A 17,469-nucleotide genomic window follows, 5' to 3' on the forward strand; every position below is an offset into this window, starting at 1 on the left:
AGTGGTTAAGGATCCACCTACAAGTGCAGGGAACACGGGTTTGATTTCTGGTCTGGGAAGATTCCTTCCACATGTCCCAGGACACCTAAGCCAGCCTGTGTACCACCGCTACTGAGGCTGTACTCTGGAGCCCTTGAACCACAGCTACTAAGCCCATGCTCTGCAGCTACTGAAACCAGGGCACCCTAGTGTCTGTGCTCTGAACAAGAGAAGCCACCATAATGGGAAGCCCACGCACCGCAACTGGAGAGGAGAACCCGCTTACCGCAACTAGAGAAAGCCTGGGTGCAGCAACCAAGACCCAGCACAGCCAATCAATAAATAAATTGTTGCTAAATAAATAAACCTAATTACCTCTTTAAAGGTTCTATCTCCAAATGAGACACATTCTAAGGTATTGGGGTTAGGGATTCCAAATATGAATTGGGGAGGACACGATTCCACTCATGAAACTCTCTCTCTGTCCTTCTCCCTACTTTGTTTTCCTTCAAAGCACTTACCATGACCTGATGTTGTATTAGTCATTTACTTGTTACCATCTATTTTTCCCCAAGGTAAAGATAATATAGCTCAGCAAATATCCCACATGGTCCCCTACACTTCTCAGCCCCTCTACAGTTAGGTGGAGCTCTATGATTCATTCTTAATGGCCTGCAGACAGAAGTAATGTAGATCCCTCCTGCTGCTGCTAAGTCACTTCAGTCGTGTCCGACTCTGTGCGACCCCATAGATGGCAGCCCAACAGGTTCCCCTGTCCCTGGGATTCTCCAGGCAAGAACACTGGAGTGGGTTGCCATTTCCTTCTCCAATGCATGAAAGTAAAACATGAAAGTGAAGTCGCTCAGTCGAGTCCGACTCTTTGCGACCCCATGGACTGCAGCCTACCAGGCTCCTCCACCCATGGGATTTTCCAGGCAAGAGTACTGGAGTGGGGTGCCATTGCCTTCTCCAGATCCCTCCTAGGTCAGTGTTTAAGTGCCAGTGTGTAACTCACTTTCCTCACTTCTCATTCCATAGCAGCTAATGATGCTGCAGATGGTGCAGCCTCCATTGGCCATGGTATTTGAAACAACTGTGTGGAGTAGAATTCTCCACCAACCCACACTGGACATATAGGATGAGCGAAAAAAAAAAAAAATGTGTTAAGCTACTGAGATTCCAGAATTCTTCTGTTACACAGCATATCTGAACTTATCCCAGTTAATACCTTCTTCACTAGAATGTAAGCTCCAAGAGGCCAAGGACTTAGCCTGAATCCTTAGTGCCTGGTGCAAGATGAGTAAGCAATACTTATTTATGGAATAAATGGATATGCCAGGCACAAGAAAGTGAAGTTGCTGAGCATGGATTGTTCTAATGAAAGATGAATCAAGAAATGAAAAGCTGATCCCAGAGCCTGGGACTGAAACCACTTGGCCACACTCCCATTAATTAACCACCATCTAAGTAATCCAAACCCAGCTGTTCCAAGAATTTGACATCAATAATCTCTTGAAAGCTTTATAACAAGCACAATTTGTGATGGAAAATTCTAAAGATTATACTTTGCCAGTCCTGGAGAACAAATTCTTATAGTCTTAAGCCGATCATAGGAATTTTCTTTCCTTTCAGAGACAGATTTGGATCTGCACATGGGACCTGATTCTAGCCATCAGAACTTGAGGAGAGATCTGATGGGAGGATTTGGGGAATGGCATTAACTTTATGAAATGAAAAGACTGTTGCTCCCTGGAAGGAAATCTATGACAAACCTAGACAGCATATTAGAAAGTGGATACATCACTTTGCCAACAAAGGTCCATCTAGTCAAAGCTAGGGTTTTTCCAGTAGTCATGTATGGATGTGAGAGTTGGAGTACAAAGAAAGCTGAGTGCCAAATAATTGATGCTGTTGAACTGTGGTGTTGGAGAAGACTCTTGAGTGTCCCTTAGACTGCAAGGAGATCAAACCAGTTAATCATAAAGAAATCAACCCTGAATATTCATTGGAAGGACTGATGCTGAAGCTCCAATAGTTTGGCCACCTGATGCAAAGAGCCGACTCATTGGAAAAGACCTTGATGCTGGGAAAGATTGAGGGCAGGAGGAGATGGGGATGACAGAAGATGAGATGGTTGGATAGCATCACCAACTCAATGGACATGAGTTTGAACAAACTCCAGGAGATAGTGAAGAACAGGGATGCCTGGTATGCTGCAATTTATGGGGTCACAAAGAGCTGGACACGACTTCATGACTGAACAACAACAACAATATTAACTTTATGATTGGCGATCCACTCCAGTATTCTTGCCTGGAGAATCCCATGGACAGAAGAGCCTGGCAGGCTACAGTCCCTAGGGTCACAAAGAGTCAGACACGACTGAAGCAGCTTAGCACAGCATAGCACATAAAAGTACACTCCTTGTAGTAGATATTGCTGATGACCATTTACTAAATGTTTCCTGGACATAGCAGAATTTCGTTTCCTGTGTTGGGAAATGCTAGTGCCAGGTAATCATTTCTGGCCAATGGTCTGTGAGCGAATGACATGTGTCACTGAAGGCTAGAGCATTTAATTATGAATATGAAATAGTACAGAGCAATCTTTCTTCCTCCTCTGGCATAAAACTAGAAATGTTTGCAATGGCTGTTGCTCAATAATCTTGTGTGCCTGAATGATTATAATGTCAACTCACAAGGGACACAGAGCACGAATGAGAAGTAAACTTGTGTGATTGTAAGTCATTGAGATTTCGGTGAAGTTTATTATAATAGCAAATAGCCGATCTGGAATGATAACAGAAATTAGAATCAAGAGTGGGGTGCTGATGTAATAAAAAATAAAAACACATGTCATTGGCTTAGATACTAAGCAAAGGGAACAAGAAAGCTTATTTGAAACCAGAAGGATGGAGAGATACTTTGGGAAGCAGATAACATACTTATTGATAACATGCAGCTTTAGAGGAAGCAGTTGAAATGCAGGACACTAGGAGTGAATGTTGACCAAAGTTCGCCCCATATTGGGAAGACCTTTGAGAGGCAAAGTCCAATTAGAACCTGGCTTTTGGCAAAGATAAAATCAAGGATTAGTACCAATTAAATCATTATTAACCATTGTTGTGTTGGGCTTCCCTCATAGCTCAGTTGGTAAAGAATCTGCCTGCAATGCAGGAGACCCTGGTTCAATTCCTGGGTCAGGAAGATCCCCTGGAGAAGGGATAGGCTCCAGTATTCTAGGGCTTCTCTGGTGGCTCAGCTGGTAAAGAATCCACCTGCAATGTGGGAGACCTGGGTTCAATCCCTAGGTTAGGAAGATCCCCTGGAGAAGGGAAAGACTACCCACTCCAGTATTCTGGCCTGGAAAATTCCACGGACTGTATAGTCCATGGGGTCGCAAAGAGTCGGACACAACTGAGTAACTTTCGCTTTCACTTTTCACTTTCAACCATTGTTAATATCTGTAAATAAATTAAGGTACTCCCAGGAAACATGTAAGATAGTCTGAGATAGGCAAAATGGGTTAGAATCTGGCTTCCGCTGGATGCCTGATAGAGTCTAAGGTACATGCAGTGAGAGAGAGATGAGGAACATCTTGAACAGAACACATGGAGTTGACTGGAGGCTTATAAGAATTCTTAGGTCCCACACTTTGGGACACAGGAAATAGGCTGAGAAACTCATGTGCCAAGGAGGGTAAGTCTCCCAGCGCCACTTGAGATGTACCCGAGGAGGATAATGGAAAAGGGGATGACTCCTGGACAGTGAAGACATAAGCCACAGTGAACAAAGATTTGGGAAGTTCCCCACCCTCAAGGAGCTGTGGGTGCATGCTCAGTCACTTCAGTCATGTCCAGCTCTTTGCAACCCCTTGGACTGTAGCCCACCAGGCTCCTCTGTCCATGGGATTCTTCAGGCAACAATACTGGAGTGGGTTGCCATGTCCTCCTTCAGGAGATCTTCCCCACCCAGGGATCAAACCCACGTCTCCTGCATTTCAGGCAGATTCTTTACTGCTTAGCTGTCAGGGAAGCCCCTCAAGGAACTGATTTGGTGCTAATTAAGGAACCCTCCCAATTTACAAAATAGGAAAGCAGTGACTTCTCAATTATGCATTTTGACCCATTCCATCATTGTATATTGAGTGAGTAGGTGAAGGATAAATAATTTGACTTTTTAGTTCACTTGTTCTGACATAGGTTCACTCATGTTCCCTGCCCAGCTCTTGCGGCCATTTGAGTTTTTGACTCTAAGGTATTATTTGATGACGTGAACTAAATTGTAGTCCTGGAAGTGCAGTGGCTCAGGGTCCATTCCACTATCCAGGGATGACGCCTGTGTTCTGTGGGTGACTTCACAATGCCCCCGCGGTTCCCAGCTTCCTTCTGTAGTCTGTATGTAGGTAGCCATGCTGACTATCTTGTGGATGCTTAGCCTTTTCCTCCCTGCTTCGTGTGCCCAGATATTAGTCACCTGTGCCTATAAGAGTCTCTGCCAGCAGGCCCTGCTCTCAGGCAATGATGTTGTCCTGCAATGTGACCATCTCCAGGCATACTGGTACTTTTCTTCCTTTCAGGGGGAAGCTCCCTTTTTGGTCTCCTCACTGCCTAACATAAAGAAACTGCCTGGGGGCAGCCTCCAACTGAACAAACCTCAGCCCTCCCAGACAGGCCTCTATCGCTGTGAGGACAACAACACAGCCCTTGTGGTAGAATATGAGATAGACTTCCAAGATGTCACCATGCTACATATTACCCACAAAGGACTAGGCCAAAACCCTCTGCAGAATCAGAGCCTGAGTCTGGGTAGAAAGGAGATCATCTTCACCCACTGGGAGCCCTGGCAGGACTGTAACCGCTGTGGGGTGCCAGGTGAACGCAAACGCCTGGGGTACTGCTACATCCAAGAGTCCCTGGAAAACCCAGTGCCCTGCTGGCTCTATCTGGGAGATGAGAAGCTGTGGTCCAGCCGCTTGCAGCCTGAGATGCAGGTGGAAGCCTGCCTTGTACCTTGCAACCATAGCAAGGAGATCATCCAGCCATTCTTCACCTTTGACATTTCCAAGCTGGGCCAGTCAACCAGCAACATGCAGCTCACCTGCCCCTTGGCCTCCATCTACAGGTGACTGGACCCGGGCATTAGCCCTGCCTTTGAGCCTCAACCCAGGCCTTGTTTCCTGTGTTCACCTGGGCCAGGGGTTACATTCTAATAGAAAAGCAGGGTCTGTCTTCCAGCCCATAAGCCTTCAAGGTCAATCTGTGCGGGAAAGAATCTCTTCACTGGCTGTTCAGATGTTCATTCAGCAAGAATCCCCAACTGTGGCTTCTGAGCCACATCCTAGGCAGGTGATGTTGGGGACACAGTGGTGACCAACAAAGACCTAATCCCTGCCCTCATAGGCACCTGTTATTCATAGGTAGACCAAATACAAAGCCTAGAAACCAAGACATTCTGGCCCATGCTCATGCCAACATAGACTTTACTGTGATTTCTATCTCCTCACTAGACTCTGACTGATACAATTTATCTATCCATCCTCACACCGATGCTACAGTAACTTAATTATTATACCTTTACAATAAGCCAAGATATTGGTAGTATAGATTTTTCAGCTTTGTTCTTCAAGATTGTCTTGGTTATTCTTTACTTTTTATAAAAAAAAATTGAAACCAGCTTGTAGTTTCCATCTGAAAGAAGTCTTGTTTTTTTTTTAATTGGCACATAATTGAATCTAAAGATAGAATCAATATATTACAATATTTAATCTTCCAATCCATGAACATTGTAAACACTTTCATTTCTTGGCTTTCTTTTATTTCTCCCAATAATGAGTAGTTATTAATGTAGGGGTTTTACATATATTTTATTATATCTGTTCCTTGTATTTGATTTGTTCATGCAAGTTGCATCTTTTAAATTTCATTTTCTAATTGCTTGTTGTATATAAAAATATATTTGGTATTTATATACAGCATTGTTCGGTTAGTTTTCTGTGATTGTGGTTTTCATTCTGTCTGCCCTCTGATGGATGAGGATAAGAGGCTTGTGAAAGCTTCCTGAGTGAAAGTCGCTCAGTCCTGTCTAACTCTTTTCGACCCCATGGGATGGGAGGGACTGGCTGTAGGTAAAACTGGGTGTTGCTCTGGTGGGCAGGACCATGCTCAGTAAATATTTAATCCAATTTTCTGCTGATGGGTGGGACTGTGTTCCTTTCTCTGGCCAGACTATGGTAGGGGTGATGGCAGTAATAGCTACCTTCTTCAAAAGGATTTATGCCAGCATGCCACAGCTCCCATGTCTGCTGCAGCCAGAGCCCCTGTCCCCACAGCAGGTCACTGCTGACCCGTGCCTCAGCAAGAAACACTCACTCAATGGCAGGTCTGGCTCAGTCTCTCGTGGGGATCACTGCTCCTTTCCCTCCGTCCTGCTATGATGAGGTTTTGTTTGTCTAACTCAATGAAACTATGAGCCATGCCACATAGGGCCACCCAAGACGGATGGGTCATGGTGGAGAGTTCTGACAAAATGTGGTCCATTGGAGAAGGGAATGGCAAACCACTTCAGCATTGTTGCCTTGAGGACCCACGAACACTATGATAAGGCAAAAAGATATGACACTAAAAGATGAGCTCTCCAGGTCAGTAGGTGCCCAATATACTAATGGAAAAGCGTGGAGAAATAGCTCCAGAAGGAATGAAGGGGCTGAGCCAAAGCAGGAACAATGCCTAGTTGTGGATGTGTCTAGTGGTGAAAAGTAAAATCTGATGCTGTAAAAACAATATTGCATAGGAACCTGGAATGTTAAGTCCATGAACCAAGGTAAATTAGAAGTGGTCAAACAGGAGATGGCAAGAGTGAACACTGATATTTTAGAAATCAGTGAACTAAAATGGACTGGAATGGGTGAATTTAATTCAGATGACCATTATATCTACTACTGTGAGCAAGAATTCCTTAGAAGAAATGGAGTAACCCTCATAGCCAACGAAAGAGTCCAAAATGCAGTACTTGGATGCAATCTCAAAAATGACAGAATTATCTCTGTTTCCAAGGCAAACCATTCAATATTACAGTAATCCAAGTCTATGCCCCAACCACTAATGCCAAAGAAGCTGAAGTTGAATGGTTCTATAAAGACCTACAAGACCTCCTAGAACTAGTACCCAAAAAAGATGTCCTTTTCATCATAAGGACTGGAATGCAAAAGTAGGAAGTCAAGAGATACCTGGAGTGACAGGCAAGTTTGGCCTTGGAGTACAAAATGAAGCAGGGCAAAGGCTAACAGAGTTTTGCCAAGAGAATGCACTGGTCATAGCAAACACCCTCTTCCAATAACACAAGAGACAACTCTACACATGGACATCAGCAGATGGTCAATACTGAAATCAGATTGATTATATTCTTTTCAATCAAAGATAGAGAACCTGTATACAGTCAGAAAAACCAAGACTGGGAGCTGACTGTGGCTCAGATCATGAACTCCTTATTGCAAAATTCAGACTTAAATTGAAGAAAGTAGGGAAAATCACTAGGCCATTAAGATATGACCTAAATCAAGTCCCTTATGATTATACAGTGGAAGTAACAAATAGATTCAAGGGATTAGATCTGATAGACAGAGTGCCTAAAGAACTGTGGACGGAAGTTTGTCACATTGTACAGGAGACAGTGATCCAAACCATCCCCAAGAAAAAGAAACTCAAAAAGGCAAAATGGTTGTCTGAGGAGGCCTTACAAATAGACGAGAAAAGAAAAGAAGCAAAAGACAAAGGAGAAAGGGAAAGACATATCCATCTGGATGCAGACTTCCAAAGAACAGCAAGGAGAGATAAGAAAGGCTTCCTAAAGGAACAATGCAAAGAAATAGAGGAAAACAGTAGGATGGGAAAGACTAGAGGTCTCTTCAAGAAAATTAGAGACACCAAGGGAACATTTCATGCAAAGATGGGTCCAATAAAGGACAGAAATGGTATGGACCTAACAGAAGCAGAAGATATTAAGAAGAGGTGGCAAGAATACACAGAAGAACTATACTAAAGAGAACTTAATGGCCCAGATAACCATGATGGTGTGATCACTCACCTAGAGCCAGACATCCTGGAATGCAAAGTCAAGTGGGCCTTAGGAAGCATCATTATGAACAAAACTAGTGGAGGTGATGGAATTCTAGTTAAGCTATTTCAAATCCTAAAAGATGATGCTGTGAAAGTGCTGCACTCAGTATGCCAGCAAATATGGAAAACTTGGCAGTGGTCACAGGGCTGGAAAAGGCCAGTTTTCATTCCAATCCCAAAGAAGGGCAATGCCAAAGAATGTTCAAACTACCACACAATTGCATTCATCTCACACGCTAGCAAAGTAATGTTCAAAATTCTCCAAACCAGGTTTCAACAGTATGTGAACTGAGAACTGCCAGATGTACAAGCTGGATTTAGAAAAGGCAGAGGAACCAGAGATCAAATTGCCAAAATCCATTGGCTCAAATAAAAAGCAAGAGAATTCCAGCAAAACATCTACTTCTGCTTCATTGACTACACTAAAGCCTTTGCTGTGTGGACCACAACAAACTGTGGAAAATTCTTAAAGAAATGAGATACCAGACCACTTTAGCTGCCTCCTGAGAAACCTATATGCAGATCAAGAAGAAACAGATAGAACCAGACATGGAACAATGGACTGGTTCCAAACTGGGAAAGGAGTACATCAAGGCTGTATATTGTCACCCTGTTTATTTAACTTATATGCAGAGTGCATCATGCGAAATGCTAGGCTGGATAAAGCACAAGCTGGAATCAAGATTGCCGGGAGAAATATCAATAACCTCAGATGTGCAGATGACACCACCCTTATGGCAGAAAGCAAAGAGGAACTAAAAAGCCACTTGATGAAAGTGAAAGAGTAGAGTGAAAAAGCTGGCTTAAAACTCAACATTCAAAAAACTAAGATCATGGCATCCAGTTCAATCATTTCATGGCAAATAGATGGGAAAACAATGGAAACAGTGAAAGGCTTTATTTTCACGGGCTCCAAACTCACTGCAGATGGTGACTGCAGCCATGAAATTAAAAGATGCTTGCTCCTGGAAAGAAAAGCTATGACCAACCTAGACAGCATATTAAAAAGCAGAGACATTACTTTGCCAACAAAGATTCTTCTAGTCAAAGATATGGTTTTTCCAGTAGTCAGGTATGGATGTGACAGTTGGACCGTAAGGAAGGCTGAGCGCCAAAGAATTGATGCTTTTGAGCTGTGGTGTTGGAGAATACTCTCAAGAATCCCTTGGACTGCAAGGAAATCAATCCTGAATATTCATTGGAAGGACTGATGCTGACGCTGAAGCTCCAATACTTCAGCCACCTGATGCGAAGAGCTGACTCATTAGAAAAGACCCTGGTGCTGGGAAAGATTGAAGTCAGGAGAAGGGGACAACCAGAGGACAAGATATTTGGAGGGTATCACTGACTCGATGGACATGAGTTTGAGCAATCTCCAGGAGTTGGTGATGGACAGGTAAGCCTGGCATGCTGTTGTCCATGGGGTTGCACAGAGTCGGACATGACTGAGCAACTGAACTGGACTGATCATCATCATTCAAGGATTCTACACTGGTGAATTCACCTACTCACTAGAATTTATTTGTAACCCCCAAGTTGGTACCCACAGTCATATTCATTTGCAGACATGCACAGAGTGGCAAGAAAATTGAGTCACCCAACAATGCACATTCCCAGCCAAGGCCACACAAGGTGACACTCTGCCTTCTGGTTTCAGCTCCCATACTGTGTTAGCAAGCATGGTCCTCTTCATGGTCTATTTAGTGCCATGCTTTTGACATTTTTGTGTTTCTATTGGTGATTTTGATTTTCAATATTTATTTATTTTTGGCTGAGGAGTTTAGGAAAGAATCTGGGAAAGGGGCTACCAAGAAAAAAATGTATTTGTTTAAAATGAGTTGAGTCTCGCAGACCTCCCACAGGTCCTCTGTGGGAGGACCAGCATGTACAAAGATTCTAAGGCATGAGCTCTTTGCTTGCCTGATATATTCAGGGCACAGTCAGGAGGCCGGCATGGCCGGAGCAGTTGGGTGGGGAAGGGTAGGAGGTCAGAAGGGAACCAGAGAGGATTTAGTCACCTCTCCGTTCTCAGTACTCGCAAGTGTGCCCAGAACATGGTAGCATGCCTGTGTGCTTAGCTGCTCAGTCGTGTCCGACTCTTTGCAACCCCATGGACTGTAGCCTGCCAGGCTCCTCTGTCCATGAGATTTTCCAGGCTAGAATACTGGAGTGGGTTGCCATTCCCTTCTCCAGGGGATCTTCCCAACCCAGAGATTGAACCCAGGTCTCTTGCATTACAGGCGAATTCTTTACCGTCTGAGCCACCAGGGAGGTCCCTGAAAAATGTGTTGAACGCTCACATGTGTCACTTTAACACCAAAATAGAGAGGTGATAGAGAAAATCCTGAATAGACAAGTTGTGTCCTTCTACCCCAGCAGAGTGGAAGGCTTGGGAGAGAAATGAAATAAGATTGCTAACTTGTCACAGGACAGATGTGGGAATTGTGACCTCACATCCCATGGAGGTGGACTACAGTTCTTCCTGCTATCAGGGCTGAGGCCTGAGGTTCATGGATGACCTCACAAAGTCCAGGGTGGGGCCCAGCCCACTTTCACAGTCGCAGTCCACCATGCTGACCACCCTGTGGCTGTTGCTCTGCTTTGCTCTCCCGGTTCACGAGTCGCCCTTTCCTATCAGCTGTCCTAATCACAAGCATTGTCAACTGGCCCTGCTCTCAAACAATGATATCATCCTGCACTGCAATGCCCCTGGGGCACAGTGGCAATTCTTGACACCACTCAAGACCACCTGGGCCAGCAATTCCACTACTAATCTCAACATGGTAACAATGCTCAATGGCAACCTTCTCATTAAAAATCCACTACCCTCCCATACAGGCATTTATAACTGCAACGACAAGGATGGCAAGAAAGTGATGCGGTATGAAATTGACTTCCAAGATGTCGTCACCCTACATATTACACACAAAGATCTGGACCAAAAGCCCTTGCAGAATGAGAGCCTGAGTCTGAGTAGCAAGCAGTTCGTCTTCACCCACTGGGAGCCCTGGCAAGACTGTAACCGCTGCGGGGAGCCAGGTGAACGCAAACGCCTGGGGTACTGCTACATCCAAGAGTCCCTGGAAAACCCAATGCCCTGCTGGCTCTATCTGGGAGATGAGAAGTTGTGGTCCAGCCGCTTGAGGCCTGAGATGCAGGTGGAGACCTGCCATATCCCGTGTACACTCATAGATGCGAAATATGTCATTTTTGACAACTTCCAGCTTAGAAACAAAGTGGGATCTGCGTGGCTCACCTGCCCCTTAGGATCTATCTACAGGTGATGGAATCGAGTACCAGCCCTGCCCTTGACCCCTTGCCAGGCTCTCCCCATCTGGCAGCCTTTGTGGTTAACCTGTGCAGAGAGGGAGGGATTCTGTGTTGCTAATCAGTACCGCAGTCTCTCTACTTGGGCTTCTTTGGATATCCCTCTTGGTGTCCACTGAGCCACACACAGATAGAACAAGGACAGCTAGTACCCAGGAGCACTCGGCTGACCCTAGGCCCAGCCCTGCACTGGGTGGTGCTGTGGACGTGGTGGTCATCAGGTAGCTGCACATCTGGTCCTTAGGAAGCCCCTAGTCCAGGAGGGGAGACGGACCAGGGTGGTCAGGATTGGAATGGGAGAAGCTCAGGCAAGTGATGGAAGTGTGAGGTAGGTAGCTCAGGAAGCTGTGAGACTCTTGAGTCCTCAAACTCATGTGGAATGATCATCAAGCCTGGGATGAAAGGATGGATGCCTATCATGACCTGTGTCCCTGGGAGCTCCCATTCTTGTTCTGTCTTCCTGTCTGGTGGTAGTGGTTGAGTCACTAAGTCGTGTTTGACTCTTTGCAACTCCATGGACTGTAGCCCACCAGGCTCCTCTGTTCATGGGATTTCCCAGGCAAGGATACTGGAGTGGGTTGCCATTCCTTCTTAAGGGTTCCTGCCTGGAGCCCCTGGAAAATCTTTCCTTCTTCACGTTTTCCCCCACCCACCTGCTTCCCTGGTGGCTCAGATGGTAAAATATCAGCATGCAATGCAGGAGACCTGGGTTTGGTCTCTGGGTGGGGAAGATACCCTGGAGAGGGGAATGGCTGTCACTACCCCAACAATAAGAGCTGCAACCACTCACAGGGCAGCACTTACCCTTTAGGCTGGTCCCTAGGCAAACACTCTTCTTAAACCACATCCTCTGCCATCCTTCTTCCCTCACCCAAGGAGCTGTGAACTCCAAGAAGGCTCATTCATAGATGAGGAATGCCTGGGGAAATCCTCAGCTCAGAGGAATGCCTGGGGGAATCCATGGTGAGAGGCGGCAGCACAGACCTTATGACACATACTTGGCCATGGGGACCCCCTTTGCCCTTCTCCCCCACTGGCCAGTGGCAACCCTTTCCTTGCAAGTTGGGAGCCTGAGCAACCTCTTGAGGGCTCTGCAACTACCGGCTCTGGCTTCATTGCCTCCATCTGGTTTTCTTTCCCTTGGTCATCCCAGCTGTGACTTCTGTTGTTGTTATTGTTCAGTCACTATGTCCCGCTCTTTGTGACCCCATGGACTGCAGCACCCCAGGTGTCCTGTCCTTCACCATCTGTCTTTCTCAAGCTCATGTTCATTGAGTCGGTGGTGCCATTCAACCACCTCATCCTCTGCCATCCCCTTCTCCTCCTGCCTTCAATCTTTCCCAGCATCAGAGTCTTTTCCAGTGAGTTGGCTCTTTGAATCAGGTGGTCAAAGATCGGAGCTTCAGCTTCAGCATCAGTCTTTCCAATGAAGAATTATTCAGAGTTGATTTCCTTTAGGGTTGACTGGTTTGATCTCCTTGCTGTCCAAAGGACTCTCAAGCGTCTTCTCCAGAACCACAGTTCAAAAGCATCAGTTCTTCAGTGCTCAGCCTTATTTGCGGAGAAGACAATGGCACCCCCCCTCCAGTACTCTTGCCTGGAAAATCCCATGGATGGAGGAGCCTGGTGGGCTGCAGTCCATGGGGTCGCTAAGAGTCAGACACAACCGAGCGACTTCACTTTCACTTTTCACTTTCATACATTGGAGAAGGAAATGGCAACCCACTCCAGTGTTCTTGCCTGGAGAATCCCAGGGACGGGGGAGCCTGGTGGGCTGCCCTCTATGGGGTCTCAGAGAGTCGGACACGACTGAAGCGACTTAGCAGCAGCGGCAGCAGCCTTATTTGTGGTCCAACTCTCACATCCCATACATGACTATTGGAAAAACCCTAGCTTTGACTATACAGACTTTTGTTGGCAAAGTCATGTCTCCTTTTTAATATTCTGTCTAGGTTTGTCATAGCTTTTCTTCCAAGGAGCAAGTGTCTTTCAATTTCATGGCTGCAGTCACCACCCTCAGTGATTTGGAGCTCAAGAAAATAAAATCTGTCACTGCTTCCATTTTTCCCCTTCTATTTGCCATGAAGCAATGGGACCAGATGCCATGATCTTAGTTTTTTTTAATGCTGAGTTTTATGCCAGCTTTTTCTTTCTCTTTTTCTTGCTCTCATATGTTTTTGTCTCCCTTTCTCCTTTCTTCCTCCTCCTCAAAGTATAAAAGTAACACCTGCTTCCTCAAAAAAAAAAAGCCCACAATTCAGAAATGTGAATGTGCATGTGACTCCTCCTTCCATCTAGAATCGCACACCTATTCCATGTCATTTGCCAAGTAAGGGGCACCTGAGTGCCCACCACAGGGAACTTGAAAAGAGAGGTCACTGAGGCTTCAAGAATTGCTATGTCTCCAGGGAGCTGAGGGGAAGGGCATTTCACTTGAGGTTACTATCTCGGCCTCTGCCACTTTACTGCTGTGTGATTTTAGCCTGTGGCCTCTCTGGGCCTCAGTTTCCCCATCTGTATAATATGGGTTGTATTCGTTTGCTACGACCACTGTAACAAAACACCACCAACCAGGTGGCTTCAACCAACAGGGAATTCTCTTCTAGTTCTGCAGACAGATCAAGGTGTCAACAGGGCCACGTACCCTCTGAGAGGCTGGATAGGCTCCTTCCTCGCCTCTTTCTGGCTTCTGGTGGTGGCCACAGTTCTTGGCCTGCCTTGACTTGTGACTGCATCCCTCCAGCCTCTGCCTCTGTCATCACCTGGCGTTCTCCCCCTGTGTCTCATGTCTCTGCCTCTTCTCTTTTCTTTCATGGATACAGGTTATATCGGTGGATTTAAGGCCCACCAGACTCCCACCCTGGTGGCTCACATGGCAGGGAATCTGCTTGCAATGCAGGAGATCTGGGTGGGGAAGATCCCCTGGAGAAGGAAATGGCTACCCACTCCAGTGGGGCCTGGAGAATTCCATGGACAGAGGCACCTGGCAGGCTACTGTCCAGGGAGTCGCAGAGTTGGACACGACTGAGCGACTTTCCCTTTCACAACTCCCATCTGACCTCATCTGAACTAATTACAATGGCAACAACTCTATTTTCAAATAAGGTCACATTCTGAGTTTCCGGTTAGGACATGAATTTGGGAAGTACAGAGGTCTTGCAGGACCTGGCCTCAGGGTCATTGTGATTCCTAAGGGAGCAAATGCCAGTAAAGACATTTACGACAGGGTCCCACACACTAACAGGTGTTACTATTGCTTTTATAATCTTTCACCTTGTCATTACTGTCTGTTGCTTGTCCCTTTTGTTTCCCAGCCATGATGGGTGTGTTATATCCCTAATTTATGTGTTCACTGATCACGTTTTTCACTGAGCATTTATAAACCAAGCATCTAAACTCTAGGCACCAGAGAGGCAATGAAGAACATAACCAAAAAAGATACCTGCTCTCATGCAGCAATAAACCAATGATATGAATGAAACACATAGTCTTTTTTTTTATTATTGGAGTATAATCGCTTTTACAATGTTGAGAACCCAGTATTTTAGTTGGCGATAAAGGGAGGTGAAAGTTTTAAATAAGGAGAGCAGAGAAAGCGTTCCTGAGAAGGTGCCATTCAGCCAAGGCTGAGAGGAGGTGAGAGAGTTCTGTGCATTGAGGGAGAGCATTCCAAGCTGAGTGCAAAGATCCGGGGCAGGACTGTGCCCAGCCATCAGAGGAACCTCTAGGAGGTGTGGCTGGGGCAGAGTGAGTGAGGGAGAGCAGAGGAAATAGGGTCAGGCAGGTAAAGAGGTGCACACACAGTTAGTGTCTTGCTAATTCTTCCAAATAACCCTCTGAGGTCACTGCAATCATGACACTCTCAGGTTTCAGATGAAGAAACAGAGGCAGAGGCATTTGGTTAAGTGGTCCTGGGGAAGTAAGCGGCTGGGCTCTGAGAGCTCCCAGCCATCCTGCCCCCACCTTCCCTTTGTTCTTTGCTGCATAGCTCTCCTTGGAGGGGGATGCTCTGTTTGCTGTTCCCAGGGAGAAGGGCACTGCCATCTCTACCTCCTTTCGGACATCGGTCTGCCCTCCCCCTCTCTGGGGTTTTGCAACTGAGTTTGTCCTCCTTCGCAGGCCCGTATTGTGGGAAGCCAACAACCTCTCCTTGACGTGGAAGGACCAGCTCTCCGGCAAGAGCATCAGCACCATCATGGACTCCTCCAATGGCGGCAGCTGGCTGCAGGTCTTCCAGTCGGCCATTTACAGGTGCTTCGTGCAGCAAGAGCTCATGGCTCAATTCAACTCCAAGGTCAGTGTGGATCCACTGAAGTTTCTGGTCCCAGAAAAGTCCAAACAACAACCAGAGGCAGAGAAGACCCGGAAAGAAAACGCCAACTCTGTCCTTAAGGGGCTGAACGTGATGATGCTCGTGGGCACGGTCTTAACTGTGCTGGGGTGCCTGTTCAAACAATTCCGCTTTTCCCAGAGCCGGAAGAGAAACAAGATGTTCCTGGTGAAATAAAGTCAGCCCTTTGGGTCCAGGAGACCTGGTCTCCTGTGCTTTCATTGCCCCACGCGTCCTGCTGCTCTGGGCTCACCCACACCTCACTCTGCATGTGTGTGGACCCGACACAGGGCCGCAGCTAAGGGTGACTGACCTCTCCCCGGTCCAAGTCCTGCTCTGTCGACTCATTCACAATCCTCATGCCACAGGTGAGGGAACTGAGGCTAGACTTCCTGTCTGGTCACCGTGGGGTGGGGGTGGGGGGACACCAGTTCAAACCCTGGTGGCCTGGCTAAAGCCTTGTGCTTCTCACAGGAAGGAAGGAAGGGCTGGAATGAGGCCATGTGGGCAGTGAGTCTCTGGGTGTGGAAATCGTAGCCACCTCACTCACCACACTCTCCCAAGGATGAGGGCAGGGATGGGGGGTGGGGGATGGGAGTGGGTCACCCCAGAAGCCCCTGATCCGCACTGGACTGCTGCCTTTCCTTGCCCGTTCCTTGCACCCCGCCTCCCCCACCGTCTCAGTGGCACTGGGGCCTCCAGGCCTCAATCATAGCTCCCTAGGTTAGAGGGGCCACCAGAGTGGTGGCCCAGTTAGCAGATGAGCACCCCACCTCCTGATTCTTGCAATGGCGAGAGCGCCCTCAGACACCCCGAGAAAGGAGAGACAGGCCTCTGTGCTGGGACAAGGCACTAGGCCTGGCCCCGCTGACCTGTGGCAATCACCAGGCCTGGCTGGCTGTTCCCGGAAAGGTTATACACTATTTAACAGAGTGCAAGAGTCAGAAATAAATATTAATGCCTTGTAAAATTCATGGCCCTGATATTCCATTGTGAAAGCACAACAGGGCAGATCTGAAACTTCCAGAACTTCTGTCTCCGAGAAGAGGGCAGTGCTCACCCCTCACACCCCAGACACTGTTGGTGAAACACCTAAGGCTTCACATGGTACCCAGGGAGTCAAAGATACCTCCAGAAGGGAGAGTGTTTGTGGAGAGCTAAAGGGGGGCCCACTGGGAAGCAGAGGCAGAGAACAACAAAAATAATTATTTTTGTTGTTATTTTGGGGGACCGCCTGGCACGGTCAGAACTCACATCCTTCACAAACGTTATGGTCCTCACAGCCAACTATGAGCCACACTGTGAACCTCTTTTTTGTAGCTGAGAACACTAAAGCACAGAGCTCTCAAGCAAGCTGCCTGAGGTCACACAGTGAACTTGGGAAGGGGCTGGCAATGGGAGAGAGAAAGGAGACTTCTGGATGCCCCCCAGATCTTCTCCTAGGAAACCCACAGTGCCCTGTGTCCACAGCAGCTCACTGCATAGCGGCTGAAAGTGAAACAGCCAAAGGCAAGCATAGGTCTGATGCCCAGGCCTATCTGCACAGCACTGAACTGAAGTTCATACAACCCACACAAGGCTGTTAGTGCCCTACTGTGGTGGGTAGACCTTAAGGTGACCTCAGGGAGTCCCAACTCCCAGTGTCCATGCCTTTGTGTGACTACCCACCCTTCATTGTGACTTGCTTCCAACCAATAGAATATTATGAAGGTGTTGG

General features: G+C 46.9%; 2 protein-coding genes across 2 annotated transcripts in view; both read left to right on the forward strand.

Annotated features, from left to right (window-relative positions):
- LOC102274571 (protein FAM187B) overlaps positions 1-15,929 on the forward strand; it is a 30,217-nt gene extending 14,288 nt beyond the window's left edge. Inside the window, exon 2 of the mRNA XM_070386755.1 lies at positions 15,542-15,929. Coding sequence (XP_070242856.1) covers positions 15,542-15,929 — 388 coding nt within the window. The remainder of the gene's footprint in view (positions 1-15,541) is intronic.
- Positions 4,390-5,106, forward strand: LOC102274860 (protein FAM187B). The gene has a single exon (XM_005896121.1). It carries the CDS (start codon positions 4,390-4,392, stop codon positions 5,104-5,106), a length of 717 nt encoding a protein of 238 aa, XP_005896183.1.
- Positions 15,930-17,469: the final 1,540 nt, after the last annotated feature.

The sequence above is a fragment of the Bos mutus genome, chromosome 18, assembly GCF_027580195.1.
Source record: "Bos mutus isolate GX-2022 chromosome 18, NWIPB_WYAK_1.1, whole genome shotgun sequence".
Taxonomy (NCBI): domain Eukaryota; kingdom Metazoa; phylum Chordata; class Mammalia; order Artiodactyla; family Bovidae; genus Bos; species Bos mutus.